Below are 22,195 nucleotides of genomic sequence, written 5' to 3' on the forward strand. Positions count from 1 at the left end.
AGCTCTGTCATGGCGTACGAACTTGACCCGCCTGCCAAATTACGTCTGTACCTTCGTGAGGTAGATCTTGAGGCATTCGTCAGCGTCCGACTTGGCTCGTAAGCAGAAACCCTTCATGCATCCACTGGCTTCGTCAACGATGAGCAGCAAGTACTTACTCCCACCCAACGATTCTTCTTCTATGGGGCCGCAGATGTCGAAATGAAGCAACTAGAACGTGTCGTAGCTGCGTTTGTCGCGGCTACTGGGGAACGGTTTTGGACTATGCTCCCTTGCTGACACCCGCGGCAGACACTTTTTGCCCACTTGACTTCAAAGGTGCCGTGGCATCCTTGATCATGTCGTTGCTGACCATCTTGCGTAGCACGTCGATAGGAGCATGGCTCATGCGCGCGTGCAAGTCAGCGTTCGACTTCAAAGTCACTGCGTTTACCGAGCATAGTGGTGTGCGCAGCCAGCTAAGAACGTCCACGAGGTCTGCTGTAGCCACCGCTTTCTTCGAATCCCTGCGCGCAGCGTGCATGGTTTCGCCGTCGAACACCACTTGAAATTTGCCGCTTTTGTTGATCTGCGGCACCGATAGTAAATTCTTCTTCATCTTCGGCACGCAGAGCGCGCTGTTGATCTTGATCTCGCGCTCATTGCCGTTGGGCAGAATCACGCGCTCGATGATGGTTCCCACACCATTGATAGCAACGTTAGTGCCATCAGCGACCTTCAGCTCGCCTTCATCTCGTTCGTTCAGCATGACGAACTTATGTAGCACAGACATAGGCGCATCGATTTACCAAGTCATTTTTTATTTATCTTGGCAGTTCTTTGGATTTTAATTCAGGTTTCGCTAGGGACGGCACTCGATCTAAAGAAAAACTCTAACATTTTATGTGATTCATTAGTAAGAGCTTGCGCTGGAAAAATACTGGTTCTTCAGTCTTCTATAATTTGTTAAACCTGCTATCTCCTGTTTCATTTCTAATATCACAGAAAAATGTGGTGGTATTCTCTCTTTGAACAAATTTGTTCGTACCCATATGTAAATGAATGCACCACTGCGCTCCAAAAATTGATCATTTGACCTCTTATAACCAATGTCCGGTGGACATTACAAACATACAGAAGAGTATTGCCTGTGGCGGCCACGGGTATCATAAAAACCAATTCACCCAGTGAATGTTGCTTGAAGAAATCTGAAACAAATCTCTCTTTTGAAGTAAAAAAGAGCTTACGGGTGAATTCCAATAAATATCTTCCACTTGTGGCAGCAATTGGAACGATGGCTCATTCGGTTCTCCTTGCTACTTTTGAGCACCAATCACAGTAAGTCCGGTAGTAACGACGCATTCATGGCTCGTCTACAGCTTGAAATATGGCGGGTATTGTTTCATGGAATGCGTGTCGAACAATGTCTTCATGAAGAGCCCCTTTTCTTGACCATTGTATTCTCCTAAAGGGCACACTCTATAACTTACATTCAGCAACTGTGCCATCTTGGCACTCACATTTGTTATCTTGTTGGTTTTTAGTGGAGATCATCGCACTGCGGTCCACGCAGCCTAGTAACGGCAAATTATAAACCCCTTACAGCTAAAATCACTAATCTGTCACTCGCGAATTCAGCTATAGCGAGCCATTTTTTTATCTACGTTTCACGAAGACTTCTTGCGTACCTTCTTCGAAGTCAGGGGAGCTTGGGGGAGAGCGCGCCAAAGAAAAGTGCCGCCCCCGCAGTTCAGACGGATGGAAGCTTCTAAGCTTCCACAGCCGTCCTACATCTGCCTGTTTATTAATTACAATACTATACATTCCATAGTACTACTAACAACCCATTGCAATAAGATAATAATATCACCCAATCGGATACACTCACCCTCCCTCTGGCAACCGCCGCCTCTTCATAGCCTTCATTCTCAAAAAAGCACAGCGGACGGCGAAGCCGGCCGTCCTAACAGGGACTCGCTCGAACCGGTGCCATCTTCGCCTACGGGCCTGGCTTCACTGGAATTGAGTGGGTTCCAACCCGAGGCGGTCACTATGGCTTCATCACGCTCGTCTGCTTCCTCTCGTGATCTCTTGGTGGGGCTCCAGTCTACTGCTGGGCTCGTGCGACTAAGTCACGACTGGCACGCGCCTCTTTGGCCGGGCCGTCATTGGGAACGGCCGCAAACCGTCAGGCTACAGCGAAGTCCGCTTACCGTCGCCACCACCGTCACCTCCGCTACCGTCACCTCCATCGTCGCCGCAGTTACCGTCGCCGCCGTCGCCTCCGTCTCCTGTTGGGTCTTCAGCGGTCTCGCCCGCTTCTGCTCCGTCCGCAGTTTCTCCGCCGCCTGCGCTGGACACCGCGCCATTATCACCTCTGGACGATGCTTCGGTGGCGTCAGACGTGTCTGGCGTGTCAATTTTAAACCGCTTAAATGAACTGCATTGTGGTCCGCTCTTCGGCAGCTCCGATGAAGAAGCAGAGGAGGGCGGCTCGTACGGTCCGCACGCGGCGGGTCCACCATCCTCCACTCCCTCAGTGAGCGGCCTATTTGATGATGACAGCGATGAGGAGACTGTACCCTTAATCGCTTGAAGCGCAGCGTCGAATGTGGTGACTGGCATCCGTATGCTTTACCGTCAGCTCCGGCGAAGCACCCCGCCAATGGTCGTGTCAATCACTACGACCCGGCGGCACCATGGGATTACTCGGCTTCAGTCAATATTGAGCAGCTGCACGACGTTCGCGGTGAATCACCGCATCGCTGCTTCCTGGTGGAATGGCAGATTACCCTGCTTCAGTTGAGCTGCGTATGAGAAGAGCAACTTGACCAACGCTTCGCTCGGCGCATGGATCAATGATGCAATGGCGTGACGATCTGTGCCCAGGTGCCTTCGCCTATTATTACAAGAAGCATTTTGCGCGCCGTGACCAGGCTTCTCCTGCTGGAGGATGCTTCATGGACGCGTTCCGCGCGGCGTATATCAACTTGGTGATACTGGTCTTGCATCCACGGCCACTGAGCTATGGGTGGACTTCGCGCGTGATCACCCAAGCACTGTCGACGGCGTTTCTCGTGCGGAAACTACGGAATTCTTTCGCGTTCTTCAGCGCAACGATTTTCCGTTGGATTACGATCTTCTCTTCCAGAGTCCACTTGATGCTTCGTACACGAATGTGGAACGGTTCCAGACGTTTGTCCAAACACTGCGTGAAGGAGTGTATCTCACGAGTATTGGTGATGGCCTTGTCGGACACTGCGTTATTGTTCTCGCGAAGGGTCCAGACACTGCTGTTTCCGTACTGAATGGCGTTGAACTGCCGGTGACCCTGACCAACTTGGCGTATCTCGACAAGGTCAAATGGATAGGATTGATGAAGCTGAGTCCAGGGTATCGTTGCCGCCGCGGGAAACGAAAGTCCAGGCCAAATCGAAAGAAAGCTCGCCGCGAGAAGAAGCAGCATAAGTTGTAGGGAATGTAATGTGGGAATACAGGTAGGCTCTCGGGCCCCCTTTACTCCTGCCTTTGTCGTTCATCTTCTTCGCCGTTTCCTTCTCCTGGATGCCTCGAAGTCTCCAATGAGATCCGGGACCTGTGAGAGATTCTCGACCGGCTCCCAAGTGGGTTTCTCCTCACCCACCCACTCAACAAGAAATTGGGTTCGCTGCTTGTGCGTTCGTTTACCGAGAAGCCTTTGGATGAGTTGTCCAACTGTATCATCGGCTAGAACGACATCATGGGGCCTTGACATCCGAGTGGCATCCTTGTAGGGCTTGTCAGTGGTCACCTCGCTGACTGCTAAACTGAAGGACGCATCGTTGAAGCTGGTCACACTCAAGTCATGAAAGCACTTCGTCTCCGGTTGCAAGTCTGGTCTTCGGCTAAGCGCGTCTGCGATTCCGTTCGTCGCACCTGGAAGGTATGAGAACGTTGGCTGATACTCCGCGAGGATATCGTACCAGCGCGCGAGACGACGGTTCGCCATCTTTTGAGTAAAGAGACCTTCAAGACTCTTATGATCCGTTTCCACGATTGGTGGCTTGTCCAAGCAGTAAATACGGAAAGCTGCCAGCGCGTGAACAATTGCCAGAAGTTCTTGCTGCTGCGTCGGGTAATTGAGTTCCGCGGATTTCATCTTCCTACTGGTGTAAGCAATGGGTAGCTCAACACCATCGACAACCTGGAACAGGACTCCCCCGACTGCAAACTTGCTAGTATCCGTACGCAACTGCATAGGCTGATTGAAATCGGGCAAGTGCAACACTGGTGGATTGCACAGCCGTTTCTTCAGCTCCTTGAAGTTCTTCGACTGCTCTTCGTCGAAACGAATCTTCGCATTGCGCTTGGATTTTTTCTTGAGCAAAGTAAACATACTTGCTGTCAGCTTCGCGTAGTCCGAATCGTTGGACGTATTCAGCTAAGCCGAGGAAGCTGTGAAGCTCCTCTTGCGTTCTTGGAATTGGCTAGTCCTTGGTGGTCTGCACCTTATCTGGATCCATCCGCACGCCGTTTCTCCCAACAAAATCTCCAAGGCATGGAATCTCGTCGGCACAGAAGACGCACTTGGACAGCTTCACGTATAACTTGTTGTCTCGCAAGATGTCCAATGTTTTGCGGAGAGCCTCCAAGTGATCTTCAATCTTCTGTGTCTTCGTGAAGATGTAGATGTCATCGTAGAACGACTTCGTGTTCTCCAGATCGCGAAAGAGCTTCGACGTCAATCGATGTATCGTCGCTGGCGCGTTGCAAACTCCCATTGGCAGTACCAGGTACTCCCAGAGCCCGTTGGGCGCCTGGAACGCTGTGAGCTTGATATCATCGGCACGCATACGAGCTGGATAATACGCGGACATCAAGTCCATCGTTGAAAACCAGTACCCTCCGGCCATGGCGTCCAGTATGTCGTCTTTCCTTGTCATCGGTATGCTCTGCCGTATCGTATTAGAGTTCAAGTACCGATAATCGTGAACGATCCGCCACCCAACTGGTTTCCGGACGCAGAAGGCTGGCGCCGCGTGTGGATTGATGCTTGGTCGGATAAGTTTCTTCTTCGCCATGTCTATAACCCAGAGCACGATCTCACGTTGTTGCTCAGGTGACTGTCGCCACTGTTGCCGTAACATCGCAAGGTTGGGATCTTTCACGTCGATCCTGTGCTCGATTTCACGCTTCTCCGGAAGACCTTCAGGGAGTTCAGGTCGGAACACCGTGTCCTTGTACTTCGTCAGCAAGTCAAAGGCAGGGTTTGCCTGGAAACTTTGCCAGTCTGTCTCCAGATAACGTTGAGCTTTTGCAGTTCCGACATTGTCGGGTTATTCTCGCCGCTCCAAGGATCGAGCGACGTTTTGGATCAGTTCGTTCGTCAGAACCAACATGAAGTCTGGTTCTTCGATCGACTTAGTCTTGATTCTCAGGAACTTTCGCAGTTTCTTTCTCGTGATGTACTTGGTCTGTATACCAGCTTCATCTGTAATTCCCATCGTGAACATCTTTTCCACGACGGAATCTCTTCCCCTGGTATCGCTGCTCTCAGCAGCAGTACCGTCGCGTCTCGACGACTTCCTCTCGTCTTCGTCTGCTGAACTCTTGCCAGCTGACGCGTCTTCCAGTCGCACGCAAGCAACTCGTGGGGTCTCACTCTGCTCAGAGTCGTGAACGGGATTGACCGCGGACTTCACACCCGTTTCAGCGCGGCACCTCGACAGGAATCGGGTCTTTTCGCCGACAGGCCTTCCCCCCGACAGATCTCCGAAGCCCGGAGGAAATCACCGGTCCGCCTTCCTCGATTGGCCCACAGGTTCCACCCGCTCGTTCCCAGCGCAAAGTTCTCTCTATTGTTCCTTCGCTTCGTCGACGTCTCCAGTCGATTTGTGGTTGCATGTCCTCGAAAAAAGGTATTCCAAGGATGCAGTCAAATTCTTCAGGTATCGCGTAGACAACTGCGACGCATTCATACGCCTCGTCTATTCCGGCGACAAGGATACGTAGAGGTAGCACCTCTAGCTGAGCCTCCACAATCTGATTGTATCCTAGCTTGACTCGAATGTTCTTGTCGCTGAACTTCGTTGTCTTCAGCTAGTGTTCTTCTACCCACCGCTTCGACACGTAGATCGTGGTTGCACCACAGTCTAGAAGCATCTTTGATGTTTTCTTCATCTTGCCAGCCACACTGATATCACCGCCGACGGCGAACAGTAAACGTGACTTGTAGACTAGAGGGTTTTCACACAGAACATTAAGGCTGACATTTCAAACTTAACTGCTCCGGTTACTTTCTCCTCCACGACAGGACCCTCTTTCACTGTCGTAGCTTCTCGTTTCTCTGCTTCCCTTGCTCCTTCTTCCACGCAAAGCAGTTGGCCTTGATGTGGCCAGGTTTGTTGCAGAAATGGCAGGTTCGAGTCTCCTTGCTCTTCAAATTCGAGCTCGGTTTAAACCGTCCCTTTCCTCGGAAGGGGGTTTCCTTTGAACGTTTTCTTGTTGTCTTGAGGTTGCTCATTAGAGGTCTTCGTCTTCTCATGACGAACCTTGCACTCACTAGCGTCCTCCACAAAGTGAGTCACCTCAAACTTGACAGCTAAGTCCATGGCGTTACTCAGTGTCTCCGGATTCTCGAGCTTCACGTAGCTTCGCGTGCGAGGCTTGAGACCGTTTGCGTAGAACAGGACTTGGTCAAGCACGCTCATGACTTCGACTCGAAAGATGAGAGCTAAGTATTCACCGTTGTAAGTCTCGATATCCGCTGTCTGCTTCAGACGCTGGAGCTTATCTCGTAGCACTGACTGGTAGCTCGACGCCTCGAAGTGTTGGAGCACATGCTCACGGAAAATCCCCACGTGTGCTCTTCCACTCGCGTCGTCGAAGCCCAGTGCAGGAACCACCCCGAAGCCGGTTTCGCCATCGCCGACCCGTCGATTCCTGGTATTCGTGGGTTCGCGTCGTCGATTGCGATTCCGTTAATGCGGCAGGCGTTCTCGACCTGGAACAGTTATTCGCGCACGTCTTCCCCCCCCCTCTTGCCGGTGAACTTAGGCAGGTTGCTGGGCACTCGTGTGCGTTCCGCCATCGCTTGATTCAGCCGGTCGATCTCGGCTTGAAGCTGCGCGTTCGTCGGCATGGGCTCTTTGTTGTCAGGTTGCTGGGACCAACAAGTGCTACCAGTTTTTCGAAGTCAGGGGAGCTTGGGGGAGAGCGCGCCAAAAGAAAAGTGCCGCCCCCGCAGTTCGACGGATGGAAGCTTCTAGAAGCTTCCACAGCCGTCCTACATCTGCCTGTTTATTAATTACAATACTATACATTCCATAGTACTACTAACAACCCATTGCAATAAGATAATAATATCACTCAATCGAATACAGTGCCTCAGTCCTAAGTTCTACGTATAAATTAAAATGTGCTTCTCTTTAAGTTACTTATATCAAGTCAACTTTTCAGCGCATAAATGCTAAGTTCTCATGTTATCCGTTTGCTAGAGCTGCAATAACCCCCACTGAAAACAATGGTGCTAAAATACATGAATTTTATCCACATAAAACTCGTACTGGGGTTTGTATTCTATCTAGAATAGGATGTGTGTGATACAGATAAAAACTATGCATCGTAACAGCAATACTATGGATTTAAGAATATGCAATTTAAGCGACAATAACGTAGTTCGTGTGGCGCTTTATATTAGAAGTGATTAACACTAATATACGTTTTTAAAAATGGTTGCTCTTTTTTTAAATTAATTAATTTCATTTAATTTCAGCCTTTTTTCAATAATAAATTCATGGCTATCGTTATTTACAGAAGTAAAAGTTATTCACGTTTTTTCGCTTTCTTTGGAAAATTAAGAGTATCCGCGTGTGATTATAATAGTGTGTCAGTGTATATTTTTTGCGTTTGGGGTTTGCGTGTGCTTTGAGCTTATAAATATATTTATAAATATTTAGTAGTCCCTGTATTCCTTTCCTTTGGATAAGTGAACATCAACATCTGGAGAAAAACGAAGGCGCATCTCAAATGGGAGAGTAGAGAGCATTGAAAGCGGAGCATTGGCACAGAGAAGGTCAAGTCAGATGGCGTTACACCACAACTTACATGTATGGGTCATAGAGTATGATCATCTTCAGCTTGAGCTTTCACTGCAATGTCTCAATGTTATTATTTCTAAGAAATTGATTTTATTTACGAAGGGCATATCCTACTCATCGAGATCACGCAGTCCGACATAACCTCATGTTCGTGAAGGAAAGAATACTTGCTGAAAAATTATTGTCATCTTGATCAAGGAGAGCTTAAAACGAGAGAGCAGGTATATTTGAGCCAGGCTCAGAGGAGGGGAAATCGATCAGCTCAAAGCTGGACAATTCACGACGCGAGCTGTACGCGGCATGACCAGTTCTATGCTGGCGAGATTGCTCATTGACTTGCCGTCCTTTTTTGTAATAACACAGGCTCTAGTATTCTACTCGCCGGTACTGATAACGGCACGGGCAACCACCAGGGATCCGCGAAATATATTATCTGAAAATATATTTTTTTCGTTAGAGAAATAATTTACTTAGAGGGATGTCCAAGTAAAAAAGTAATGACTTATTTGCGCCAACTTATTCCATAAAAAGGGCAGTCTTGAAAAGTCGTTGTCAGATCACCTTGCTTATAAGTCAAAGAAAAAAAGTTAGTCCGTCACCAACTTTTCTGAAGGAGAGACGACTTATGTCAAGGGGGGCTGGATTTCAAGAAGTTGCAGCTGGTGGAGAACGCCTCGAACTACGTCACCCACGCTCCTCCTGGCCACCGAATGGAGCCTACAGAGCCTGGTGGGACTCCCATGGATGTCGACGATGGCTTTCTCAACGTGCAACACGCTGCGGTGAATGCTAGAGCGGCACAATATGCGATACATGACCGTCACGGTTTTGCTGGTGGCGAAGACGTCGAGATGGGTGTTCCCGGCGACGGGAGTGCAGGGGAGGCAGACGGAGACGTCGATGACGATGTGATTGTATCGATCTTCTTGCTGTTCATCACGCTTGGGGCAACGTTTGGAACACTGGACTGGAGATCACTTCGCGCTCCTCCTAGCGAACGAATTGCTGTCAGATCGGACTTTTACGCGAAGCTGAAGGAGCAGAGGTCCCCTTCGGCCTACCGAAAAACACTCCGCTGCATGCCGGCATCATTTGATGCCCTTTGTTCGTTCTTGGAGCCTTTGTACTACAGGAAGTACGGGCTACCAGGAAAAAACTTGCATTATTCTTTTGATTGGGGGCTTGCGGTCTTACTAACCTACTACGGAAACGGGTGTGGACAAGACGGTGATGGTATTGGAGGTGCAGCAGCACAGCTTAAGATGTCTCGGCCAGTTGCAAGTCGCTACATCAAGCGGCTGGAAAAACTCTTATACGGTATGATGGACGACGTGATTTACTTTCCGTCGCCTACTGCAGACGATGAGTGGGGGGCGTTGGTGGACGGCTTTGCTGGGGAAAATGCCGATTTTCCAGATGTGGCATGTGTATTTGATGGCACTCTAATACGGACTAGAAGACCCAACGACCATCAGGTAGATTGCTAGGTATCTCTTGCTGTCTCCAAATTGTGATCATCGCTCCCTCAATTATTTCAGGGCTTTTACGACAAGAGCGGCAAGCCATCTTATAATTGTTTGGCTGCGATTGCTTTCCGCTACAAGTTTCGGTACATTGGCGTTTTCAGTGGCAGTAGGAGTTACTGCCACTGAAAACGACTCCGACCAGTCAATGTGGAATCAGTCTGTGGTACTTGGTGCTCGGGCTCGTGATATTTGTCCTCCTGGAGTGAATTGGCTGGGTGATGCGGGCTTCAAGCTGTGGCCATTCCTGATGGTTCCTTTTGACGAGCGCGGTGGCAAGCGCCTCACGAAAAGACAGCGGAGGTATGATCTTCAATTTGTTTGTGCTATTTTTTATTTGATGTGCTTGAAATGTTTGCAGTTTCAATTATCATCTCTCTCAGACACGAATCATTGTTGAGCGCGTATTTGGAAAGCTGAAAGCACGTTTTAAGGTGCTTCACGGGGTCACGGATCGACGTAAACACGAGACGAACACTAGGATGATATGTTCTGCTGCGGTGCTGCACAACATATTGATCGATATTGGCGACAAGCAGTTCAAAGGTGTGAGAGATATTGAAGCTCGGAAGCAAGCCAAAAATGATTCCAGGCAAGTGATGACAGCGTACAATCAGAACTGGGACAGAACGCAAGGTGAAGTTGACTTGGCGATTAGGAAGAGAAACATGTACGCTGACCGTTTCTACGAACGCGATAACGAGCATAAATGACGCTCCGCCAACTCCTGTCCTCGTAAATTCAGCTATTCCGTGCTTGAACGATTGCCTCCGTTCGTCATTTCCGTGTAGAGATTTTTGGTAATCTGGTGAAGACCAGAAATGCTTTGAAGAAGTGCTTCGGCTGTGGCTTGCTGTGTGGCGTTTGCAGTCTCAATAGACGCCGTGAGTTTGCTGAAAAGCTGGGTCATTTTCCGAGTTATTCGGCGCTGGTTGATGGCGAACCGAAAGTACTCTCTCAATTGTCTCGAAGCCAGAACGAAGGGTATCGCTGACAGTATCAATGGGACGCTTCACACCCGTCGAATATTTTTGCTGATTGTCGCGGCGTTTTTTCGCCTTTGCTTTTTCCTTGGCTTTAGCGCGAGCTTCACTTGGTGTGTCGGAGTCTTCGGAATCAGACGTCTCCTTGTTTTCGTCGCCTTCACTCTGAGTATTGGCTACGGTGACGTTTGCAGCTAGACCTGACTCCGTGATTGCTTCTCCGGTGCTTCCAACGCGACGCGAGAATGCATCACACAAAAGAGACCAAAGCGCTGCCAATTCGACACCTAGCTCAGCGCGATACTTCGCCTGTACTTTCAGAGGGTCACAAACCAACTTTGCGTGAGAAACGGAGATATCACTGTTGCTGCTGTCGCTTTCGTCGGAATAGCTGACGAAAAAATCAACAGGCATTTCAGGATACTTGCGCTGGGGCGACTCACTGTCGCCTTCTTCATCACTGCTGTTTTCCTGGACTCTGTTTCCTTTCCCCAGCAAACGAGTGCGTTTCTTTTTGTAACCGGATCGAATGTTGTTCAGCTTGTTCTTGAACTGCTTTACACTAGCCCCGCGAGGTCCGTCATCCCCCCAAGCATGTTCCTGCAGCGCACGCTCCTGGAAAACGTTGATGGTGTCCTCCCATATCGCTTGAATTGTTTTTGTGTCTGAAGTTTTTTTCGCGAACTTCGCCAAGATGCGTGGGTTTTTAAATCGAGCCTCAATTGCTAGAGCAGTCAGCTGAATCGTCCAGTGCATGCTCTTCACTTCTTGAACACCATCTGCTTCATTTTGTGTGTTTGCTTGCTTCGCCTTGGACGACTTCACCGGCTTCGGCTTCGTAGACGCAGCAGAGCTCTTTGGCTTCTTGGTCTTGCGTGTTTTACCATCTGAAGGGACATCTTCTGCGTTATCCTTGCTCGTAACTGGGCGGGAAACCCGTTTTCGCTTGGCTTTGGGAGCTTGGCCAGTGCTGGTAGTGCTGGTGATAGCAGCCATCGAGGCCTGATGAGCTTCAACAACCCTACGGCTGGGGCGTCTGGGCATTCTCTCTGGTGTCAGGTCCTGTGCAGGCGAAGAAGTCGAAGCTTGTTCTGAAGCGTCTTCGTCTTCTGAGTGATCCTCTTCATACTGCGTGTAGTAAGGTGGCAACTCTGCCGAAGATGGAGGTGCCGTGACAGCAGCTCTATGAACCAAGCGTGCAGCACGTACAGGGGGCACGTACATGTTCCCGTCCTGTGTCATATCGCGTGCTGGTAGAGCTCCACACTGTCTTGCGCTGTCCTGGGAGCGAGGCATACAGGGCAAGGAGCGCTCCTGATGAGCACGCTTTCAAAAAGGAAACCAACTCTCTTTGAGCATGTTGAAGACATGCCGTTCGATAGGTCAGTCAAAAAGTCGTCTCCTGGCGAGTGAACATGGGGACGACTTTTGGAGACAACTTTTTTCAGCGCTCTGATAAGTCGTGTAGCCAATAAGTCATTACTTTTTTACTTGGACATCCCTCTTATGGTTTGGCCACAAATTAATTTTGTTTTTGGATTTTATGAATTCTACACGAAATTTATTGTCCTTGTTTGGCAGCCACCAGATTTTCGTTGGCTCTGAGCTGTCTGCAAACTTGTGCCGCCGACTCAAACTCACTTTTTAATTTGCACACAGCCCAAACTACCAACTCTCGCAACCTTCGCCATGTCCGACGCTTTCCTGATGCCTTCCCAGCACTCGAGGAGCATGTTTTCCCCAAAGCCATTAATCTAGTAACACGATCACGTTTTGATGCAGATATTTATTTGCCACAGTTGCAGCACAAATTATTTATTTGCAGATTTCCGATCTACCATGCAGGCATTTATTTCATTACACGAAGAAATCCATGTAAATTATATTTTGAGCAACCCAGGCAACCCAGTACTTATCAAAGTGTTCGGGCATAAGTTTCAGAATTCCGTTCGATTGAATCAATGAGCAAGTAGGTGCTTCCTAATTGCGCCAATGTCTCGTGCTCCGGCCCTCATCAAGGGCGATATCGCTGCACTCGTGGCACCAGCATCAGGTCTTGCAGCTCTTGTGTAGCTAAAGCTCGGGTAGCACCTCGGGTTCGGCGTAAAAAGTCTGTGTCGTACAGCCCAAGAGAACACCCAGTCCCAAGATTGTAAAGTCGATGATGTCAACCGGGCAGCATGCCGTGCGTACAGCTCTGCCGACACTGAGCTACGTGCGGACGAATTGATGCAGGCTTTCGGGATCCGGAAGTAAAAGTTACGGTCCGTACCATTGGTGGCTTCACCTCTCACGAGATACTGAAATATCTCGACTTCGACGTCATTGCTGCGCACCCGAAGATCTTTTGTGGCTTTTTGGATATCACGACGCTCCATCTCGCATTGTACGCCAGGTGTCAGCTTTGTAGTTCTTACGGGCCTGCCGCCGTCGTCCATTTCGGGGAGTTTCCCGAGGTGTTGCTATATACTGGACTGCACCCCGTTTTCGCGGGGGTCGACTATATTGGATTTACAAATAAACAAGATTTTAGCATAAAGTGATACTTCTTTTGCATTCAGGATCATCACATCCGGAAATTATCAAAGGTCCAGACAGGCTGTACAATTACTTCCTTTTTTGAACGCAGTACAGTCGGCGACTCCTTTTGGGAAGGTGGTACCGTCGACAGAGTGACAAGACGGCGAACTGGTTCACACAGATTTATCAAGATGAGATGAAGCCAGGCCAAGGGGCGGATTCTGTCTGCCTACGCTTCTTCAGCCGAGTACACGCCCGATCTACAGGACGCTATTCTATTGATCGAAACACCCGAAGGAGCACAATTTGACCAGGGTATGCCCCTCTTGGACGTCAACGTCGCGATTGGGTGGCTGCGTGCGGAAGATACATTCAAAGCGGCCTGATTATCGGTCGAGCGTTTGCATATTCCAGAGCTCAAGTAGAGGAGCCCCAGCGGCTAATCCGCCACCACACACGAGGTACGAGCAGGGAACCCGAAAAAGCAATACTTTAGATTAATACGTCGATGTGAGCTGAGCAAATTAATAATTCAATTATTTGCATTACTCCGCAAGTCACGATTGTAGTTCATAAACATTATCATCTCGAGCCTGGCTGGAGACATTCGCTTCCGTAGATCAGACAGCACCAGTTAAACGAGAGAGAAGAAGCGCTCACACTCATTACGTTGGCGGGATGTACGCGACGTCGACGTGCGCAATTGCGTTTCTTGAACGCCGCTCTCACAAAAGAGCACTCTTCTTCTATTGCGTTTCTTGAACGCCGCTCTCACAAAAGAGCACTCTTCTTCTATTGCGTTTCTTGAACGCCGCTCTCACAAAAGAGCACTCTTCGGCGGCTCTTGCGTTCGAGATCAGGCGACCTAAATTCAGTGCAGGCTAATTTTCCCGCTGTAACTTGACTAGACCTTGCTCAAAATTGGGGCTGTTCACTTAAGTTACCGTTGTTGACAGCCATAAAAAATTTGTTTTTAATAATTAAATTAAAAAATTAGGATTATTTTTTATGCATTTTATTTTTTCGGGTTCCCTGGGTACGAGCTTCCCGATTCTCTACGGCGTGGACGTTGGTCACACGAGCCCAACCGCAACCATCCCACTTGGTTGCCAGGCCGAACTTGACACGACTGCCAACTTGTTTAGGATCTCAGAGAGCGGTGTACAGTAGTTGCGAGGACGTAAAACGCTTAGCCCATCGCGACCACAATCGACCTCTTGTCGTGTTCTGCTATCCGTTGCAACTTCTTCTGCGATTATGACGCTTGCGCATTAGTACACGAGACGCTTCCCAACGAGATTCCTCGCATTTATCGTTCTCGTCGTCTTGAAACGTAAATTAAACCCATTGAAACGGACAAATCAGTGCTCAGCAAGAGCTCTAAAAGATACGATGGCGGAATCTGCACATCGAAAACTTGCCAACACGTTTCATTATCGGAAGGGGCTTCGGAAACGCCTATCCGGAGACGGGATGATGGAGCTTGTTGAAAGGCCTCAGTAAGATAAGAGACGAATGAGATGATTCCGTATCCATCACAAGACGACTGTACTGTATCATCCCAATACGATGTTGGGGATGCCACATGAATGAAAGCATCGATCATGTGGCACATGATCGATGCTTTCTCCAGCGCTTGTCCTCCTAGACAACGAATCCAACACGGAAGAGTGAATCATTCTACTTTTCGCATCTTCGCCATCAACCCTACTACTTGATCGTAACAATGTCGGAGCCCATTATCGTCGAGACCCCCAAGGACACCCCGCGCGTCGCCTTCGCCATCCAAATGGACGAGAAACTGGGTCCTCACATGGTTGAGCCCTGCACACCGGAAGCTGATAACGCTTACACGAAAATTGGCGACGACATTGTTCTCGGCATCGCGACGGGGTATTGGACAGCAGACTTCTTTGCGTGCTTTGACCACCTCGTACCGAACGCCTTGATGGCGACGCTGTGTCCGTGCGTATCACTCGCGCAGATTACCAGTCGTCTGGGCATGGTGCCGTACTACACGTCGCTACTATTTTTCGCGCTGCTCTGTAGCTTTGAGGTGGTCGCTGTGACGCTCACAATCCAGCAGTTCATCTCCGTGGTGATCCTTGGGCACGACGTGAGCTACCACTACTATCACGCCCACCGCCTCGAGGATGCGCGACCGGCCGTCAACGCCGCTTTCCTGTCTCTCGCAGTGGTGGCCCACGCAGCCTTTGCCGCTGCGTTATGGGTGCTTCGCAAGCGCATTCGCAGTCAGTACCAGATTCCCGGCTCCAGTGCGAACGACTGCATGGCCGTGACCTGCTGTCCATGCTTCTCGACGGCGCAGATGGCCACACACATCAAGAGCTACACGCCTGGTTCGTGCACAATTGGACCAGTTGACACGCTGCCTTGCTATCAGTGAGGTCAAAACCCAATACAGATACATGTAGGTCGCTATTGCAAAAGCCATGAGCTCGTCCTAGAATTGCGTAGCCATACCATTAACGACCGAAGTCGAACGTACAGCTTTAACAACGATTTTAAAGTCACAATAATTGCCAAAGTTGTTTTCGCTACAAAAGTCAAGTCTTCATTCTGAATTTTTGACAATAATAATGTTTTCAAATTTACATGCGACGTGAGCCACACGTCCTGCATTATGCTTGGCACTCGTGCGCGCGCTGCGACCGGGTTGCTAGCAGCTTCTCGACGTACGACTAGCTTATCTTCAAGCGCTCATGATCTGCGCCAGCGTTTTGCGCGTCGATGGAGCTCCTCGGCGTCGCTAACTGCACCGAATTCGAGCCAGGAGGATGTTGCGCACGTCGCCGCCATCCGCAACATCGGCATCCTGGCACATATCGACGCCGGAAAGACCACAACAACCGAGCGCATGCTCTTCTACTCCGGAGCTATCCGCCGTATGGGCGAAGTGCACGATGGTGACGCCACCATGGACTTTATGCCTCAGGAACGCGAGCGCGGCATCACCATTGGCGCGGCGGCCATCAGCTTCCCGTGGCGCGAGCACCACATCAATCTGATCGATACGCCGGGCCACGTGGATTTTACCATTGAAGTGGAGCGAGCGGTGCGCGTTCTAGACGGCGCTGTAGCTGTGCTGGACGGCGTAGCCGGCGTGGAGGCGCAGACCGAGACGGTCTGGGAACAGGCCGACCGGTACAAGGTGCCGCGCATCGCGTTCGTGAACAAACTAGACCGGGAAGGCGCCAGCTTTGCCCGATCCTGTGAGTCTATCGAGACGAGATTTGGCGTGCAAACGCTGTGCGTCCAGCTGCCAGTTGGAGAGGAAGCGGAGTTCGAAGGACTGTTGGATCTGGTGGACATGCAGCTGATCAAATGGACGGACAAGGAAGGCGAACAGGTTCAACGACTACCGTTGCTGTCCTCTGCAGGTGGCAAGATGGCTGAGCTGTATGCAAAGGCCGTAGAAGGACGTCAGACGCTGATTGAGCGAGCGTCGAACTTCGATGATGAGCTGGGAGAACTCTTCTTAATGGAGGAAGAGATCGATAACGAGACGCTCAAGGCGGCGTTGCGTCGGATCACAGTACAGCGAGACATGTCGTCGCAGGTCGTGGTTACGCTGTGTGGTAGTGCGCTGAAGAACAAGGGCGTGCAGCCGCTTTTGGACGCGGTGGTGGATTATTTGCCGTCGCCTCTGGACTTGGCCCCATTCGAAGCGCACACAGTTGTAGGTGGCAAGAAGACTCGTGGCCAAGCAGCGGAGAACAAGGTGGTGCAGCTACAGCCATCCGCCAGCGAGCCACTGTGCGCGCTAGCCTTCAAGGTCCAACACGACCGTCAGCGCGGCCTTGTGGTGTTTTTCCGCGTATATTCGGGTGTTTTGAACGCCAAGTCACAGCTGATCAACGCGTCTCGTGGCTGCACCAAGGAAAGACTAACAAGACTCATGCACGTAGCTGCTGACGACCAGGAAGCCGTGGAGTTCATTTCAGCCGGTCACATCGGCGCAGCGGTGGGACTGAAGCACACGTTCACAGGTGATACACTCGTGAGCGCCAAGGACGCCGCGCACCCGATGGTTCTGCCTGGTGTACAGATCCCTAAGCCTGTTTTCACATGCTCCATTGAAGCCGAGTCGTCTGCCAAGCAGAAAGATCTGGACGCAGCACTGGAGAACTTGCAACGGGAAGACCCGAGCTTCGTGGTGACTGTGGATGAGGAGACCGGTCAAACGCTCATGTCTGGTATGGGCGAGCTGCATCTGGACATCATCAAGGAGCGTCTTCGAAGTGACTACAAGCTGGAACCTTCTATCGGTGCCATGCGTGTGGCTTATCTGGAGAGCGTCACCAACTCTGTTGAGTTGCCGTATACACACGACGTCATGTTAGGCACTGACCGCCACTTTGCGAAGCTTACGGTCCACGTGGATCCGTTGCTGGAGCATCAAGAAGACAGCCAAGACGACGAAGAGGATGGAAATAACAGCAACGTGGTGCAGTGGAAGAACCACGGAGTCAAGAAGATGCCGCACGCCTTTGCTCTGGCGATCGAGGAGGGTCTTCAAGCGGCTTTGAGTCGCGGAGTACTGACTCCGAACCGTGTGGCGTACGTGAAGGTAACTGTGGACGAGGCAGAGTGTGATTGGGATGCGGACTCGAGTGCAGCTTCTTTCCGTGCAGCTGCAGCACTGGCACTTAAACAAGCTCTTAAGGAAGCCGAGCCAGTTATCTTGGAGCCCACGATGAAGCTCGAAGTGCGCTCTCCCGATCGCTGTGTGGGTGACGTACTAGCCGACTTGAGCTCTCAACGACGTGCACATATTCAAGAGGTGGGCTCTGCTATCGGTGGAGATGGCAGCGATTCTATTGTCAATCAAGGACGCTCGATCGTGCACGCTCATGTGCCTCTAGCTCACATGGTGGGCTATGCTACGCTACTACGCTCCAAGACACAAGGAGAAGCCTCGTTCGCCATGCAGTTCTTACGCTACGTTGAGGTGGACACAGCTACTCGCGACCGCTTAACTGGGAACCTGCGGAAAGCGCCACCAACGTTCGAGACACCGGAAGACGATTGAGTTAAGTGACACATCAATAGAGATTCTTTAGGTTAAGACTATCCAGATCCTCTTCACTCTTGGTAGAAATTCCAGATACAAATGCACGAGTCCGAGCCGACAGACACGAGTTGTCGCTCGTCCGGACTCCACGCCAGCGCGTTCACAGTGTTCGAGTGTCCGCGTGTTGACGCCAGCAGCGCAGAGGACCCAACGTCGAAGAGTTGCACCTCGCAGTCTTCTCCACATGTAGCCAGGAATCGACCTGAGGGAGACACTTGCGCGCATGTAACTTTTGACCTGCTGGGGCTTACAATGAACTGGACAGGGTCCGGCTCGTCGCAGTCCCAGAAGAGCAGGCGGCCGTCAGCGCCCGCAGTAACGATCTCCGTCTCGCTGTCTAGTCTCTGCGTGATACCGTGGAACGCTCCCTCTCGAACCTGCTGTGCCACAACACGCCGAGCTCCTTTGAGGTCGTAAATGAACAGAGCTTTGTCTACTCCACAAGAGTGAACGCGATGTGGTAACTTGACGTCGACGAGGACGCCGCTGACTGCTCGTTTGTGTTCATGGAATTGCAGGACCAATTCTCGAGTAGCAAAAGACCAAATGCTCACTCCGCCGTCACTAGCTCCACTCACAATATACTGAGCACTACACGCCACTGCAGTCACCTCTCCACGATGTGCCGTTGCAATGTGCCATTTGGGTTGTGCACTTGCTGCATCGTAGGCGCGTAGCCACCCATCGACCCAACCGGAGACTAGCAGTCCGGAATGTGTCGAGTTTTTCGCAATAGTGATACACAGTCCCGCTACTGCCTCGGTAGCCATACACTTGAGCTGGTAGGAGGATAAATCCCACACGCGAATACTGCCGTCTACTGAAATAGTCGCGAACTCTTCACATGAATCCCCAAAGGCGCAGCTTGTGACTGCCCCCAGATGACTGCTCGCTAATTCCGAAGTCACAAGTGTATTGGCAACCACGTGGTACATTTTACCTGCTGAGGTACCAGCGAACAGCTGAGCTCCTCCAGGGCTAATGGAGATGCTGGTGATACCGCCGACAAGTTGAACTTGCCCTACGAGGTTCCAGTCGGAGTCACGGCCTACAAGTTTCTTGAGAACGCCGTCGCCGGCGCCTACGTACACGTATCCGGTGTCTCCACATGCAGCGACACTCTGCACGCCGTTTCTAACGACTGGCACGGCGTTGCGGTAGACTAGTGACTCTGTGTTGAAAACCACCAGCTCTCCGGCTGTGGTTCCTGCAAGGACATCCGTGCGGGTTTGAGTGATTGCAGCGCAGAGATACGTGCGAGCAATCCCCACGTTGGGCATCGAGAAAGTGGAGACTTCAAGACGATACTGCATGGCTGCGATGTCGTAGGCTAACTCGCCGTTCAGGAGTTGACTGGAGTGGGCAAACGCGAGCGAATATCTAGGACGGCGACACTTTTCGTCCATTTTACCCCAGGTCAGAATTGTTATCGGGGTGGGGAAAAGTTTAGAAAGCACCACCTCGGATGTCTTCGAGGCAGTAAACACAGCGTTAGCCTTGGTAATATGATACTTATGCGCCTAGGAAGTGACAACGTACTCGCATATCCCAGAGAATGACCCGGCAGTCTTCGGAGGACGCCGCGAGGAAATGATCATCTGGCGAGAATGACATTTGGAGTATTGGACGGAAGAAGCCCTGGAGTCGATAGCGCTCCTGTGCTGATGTGAGATCCCAGACCACGATAAACGCACCACCTCGATCTGTCCGTCCGGAGTGAGGAGGCACTTGTGCTGAGGCTAGAAATGTACCTGTACTGGACAAACTCATCACGTTGATCTCTTCTTCGTGTGCACAGAGCAGCTCTTGACTCTGCGAATCATGGATTTTGCCAATCACCACAGCTGAACCCATGCTGTAGCATCATCACAAGGATTAGTTTCTCCTCATTGACGAACCCAACTCAAGAGTATCATTCGCACCACGTGATGTAGCTGTCCGGGTCGGTAGGATGCGCGTGGATCGTGTTCTTGCCTTTGCCCGTAAACCCGCTGAGATGTTCCAGCTCGATCGTGAGTCCTGAACAGCTCGAATGTTCTTGTTGCACCGGATTATTGCTAGACGTGTAGCCACTGTACTCATGCTGGTTGCGGCCGTGCGAAGATGACGGAGAAGCTCCTCGGTAATCGAAATTGCCGCCAGCAGAACGTAAAGGTTTTGCGTATCTGTCACCAGCTGAGCTCTGTGCACTGGGCGCGAAAAGCTCCGGATCGACGCCTCGACTTTGACGGCGCGACATTGTGTCAGTGAATGCGTCGCTTCAAGATCGAAACAGACGATAAATACTTCTGAGGTATTAATAAACTAATACAGGTAATTGACAGTGTTTTTTGTTGTTGTGGATAGCCGGTGCAATAAAACCGATCCACAATGTAGAAGCACAAAACACTAATACATGTACTTGTACTAATACATGTACAAGCACTTATTAAAGTCCGGGTGACTCAGATCGCACTATGCTGCACACCGAAGTTTTTCTCATGTAGGCATGTTGCTAGAAGGCAGCCTTGGACTGTGTCCTAAGCTCTGAATAAACGACATTGCTACGTCCATTCTGTTGGGAAATCAGGTTAGTTGCCTCAAAGCGTTTCGTCCCAGGTCGCAAATTCATAAAACACCATGCTTACACAAAAGTCAGCGTTTTCTCCAATCGCAGCCCGCCGATTTGTGCTCTCTCCAATCGCAGATCGGTAAATTAATCTGAGAAAAATAGCCTTCGGCACAAAAATAAGAAAGCCCTTTTTTCGCCCTATACCTCGCAACGAGAACAAACGACGATCAGCCGAAAAGCAAGGAAAGCCCCCGGGACGCGCTGTGCTGCGCGGGGTGGTAGCTCGTTCTTTAGAGCCCCTCAGGACGCGCCGCGAGATTCTACCTAAGAAGCAGACACCGTTGCATACTCCCATCCAAGTGCGAGTCGCTTACGTATTCTACAGCTGGCGCTATTGGCCCGCGTAGGTCACCTGGATCTCTTCGATCTCCAGACCCTCGGCTCCCTAATTAACCCACCACACAGCACCATGTTGCGCGCCAAGAGCATGGGATTCAAGAGTGTACGTCGCGTAGAGGTAAAAGCCGAGACTACGACACCAGGAGAGCTGCGCGCCACCACAGACGCCTCGGGCGCACGTGTAAGCGCCTCGCGCGGTCGTCGCACGTTGCCTAAGCTCGAGTTCACAGTCGACGAAGAGGGTGCTGTACTGCACGGTCCGCAGCGCGGTTCGTACCCATTCTACGCCACATCGAGCAGCCACCCGAACGCCGTCACACAGACCGACGCACCGTTCCACACGGCGCTGGAACGGGACCTGGCCGCCAGTTTCCAGGCGCTGCACATGCGGGACTTCCCATCGCCTCCTAATAACCAAGAGGACGAGGCAGGTGAACAGGAAATGGAGCAGCAGAACGAACAGGAACGGGGAGCTGCGTCCACACAGATGAAGGAGTGTGTGCTGAATGACACGCGCGCCACGACACTGGCAATGAAATACGATAATTCCGTGGGTAAATTCGTGTGCGGGTCGTCCATTGAGCGGTTCTCGGGCCACACAGGAGTGTGCCGAGTACTGGGCAGCAAGAAATACCCCGTTACGGGCCACAGTCTGAGACTGGGCGATCTCTTGCGGATCGGATCCGTCGGCCTGGTCGTGTGTGAACTGAACCGTACGAACAGCGAGGAAACGGAGGAATCGTTGACCAATGAACAGTACGAGTTCCTCAAGGAGAATTATCTGAGTCTCCCGTTGCAGCAAACGTTCCATCCGACAGAAAGATCGCCCGATATGGAGGACGGCGGAGAGCACGACGACGATAAGGCCATGCGAGTCGGAGGAGACACGTCCGACGAAGGCGAATCGGAGGAAGATAAGGACAGAAAAGCCGCAAGAAGATCGAGTGGACAAGGAGACGACCACGTCGATCCGCGACTCGATAACTTGCCGCTCGGAGTGGCCGGCACGACCGGCAAGCGGTTCTGCTACATTTGCTACGACGGCGACGACGATCCGGATAACAATC

The 22,195-nt window shown here is 51.0% G+C and overlaps 4 protein-coding genes across 4 annotated transcripts; 3 read left to right on the forward strand and 1 right to left on the reverse strand.

Moving 5' to 3' along the window:
• Positions 1–9,136: 9,136 nt before the first annotated feature.
• PITG_08098 (uncharacterized protein) lies at positions 9,137–9,889 on the forward strand (the record flags this gene model as incomplete). The annotated part of the gene is made up of 4 exons (XM_002904229.1): positions 9,137–9,532; positions 9,596–9,676; positions 9,726–9,833; positions 9,875–9,889. The coding sequence occupies 4 exons, from the start codon at positions 9,137–9,139 to the stop codon at positions 9,887–9,889; spliced, it is 600 nt and encodes a 199-aa protein (XP_002904275.1).
• Positions 9,890–14,779: 4,890 nt separating this feature from the next.
• On the forward strand, positions 14,780–15,490 carry PITG_08099 (PLAC8 family protein; the record flags this gene model as incomplete). The annotated part of the gene is made up of 1 exon (XM_002904230.1): positions 14,780–15,490. The coding sequence occupies one exon, from the start codon at positions 14,810–14,812 to the stop codon at positions 15,488–15,490; it is 681 nt and encodes a 226-aa protein (XP_002904276.1).
• Positions 15,491–15,727: 237 nt separating this feature from the next.
• On the forward strand, positions 15,728–18,136 carry PITG_08100 (elongation factor G, putative; the record flags this gene model as incomplete). The annotated part of the gene is made up of 1 exon (XM_002904231.1): positions 15,728–18,136. One exon carries the CDS (start codon positions 15,728–15,730, stop codon positions 18,134–18,136), a length of 2,409 nt encoding a protein of 802 aa, XP_002904277.1.
• Positions 18,137–18,189: 53 nt separating this feature from the next.
• PITG_08101 (uncharacterized protein) lies at positions 18,190–20,417 on the reverse strand (the record flags this gene model as incomplete). The annotated part of the gene is made up of 4 exons (XM_002904232.1): positions 18,190–19,647; positions 19,718–20,033; positions 20,101–20,197; positions 20,327–20,417. The coding sequence occupies 4 exons, from the start codon at positions 20,415–20,417 to the stop codon at positions 18,190–18,192; spliced, it is 1,962 nt and encodes a 653-aa protein (XP_002904278.1).
• Positions 20,418–22,195: the final 1,778 nt, after the last annotated feature.

Source organism: Phytophthora infestans, genomic scaffold (genome assembly GCF_000142945.1).
Source record: "Phytophthora infestans T30-4 supercont1.12 genomic scaffold, whole genome shotgun sequence".
Lineage (NCBI taxonomy): Eukaryota > Oomycota > Peronosporomycetes > Peronosporales > Peronosporaceae > Phytophthora > Phytophthora infestans.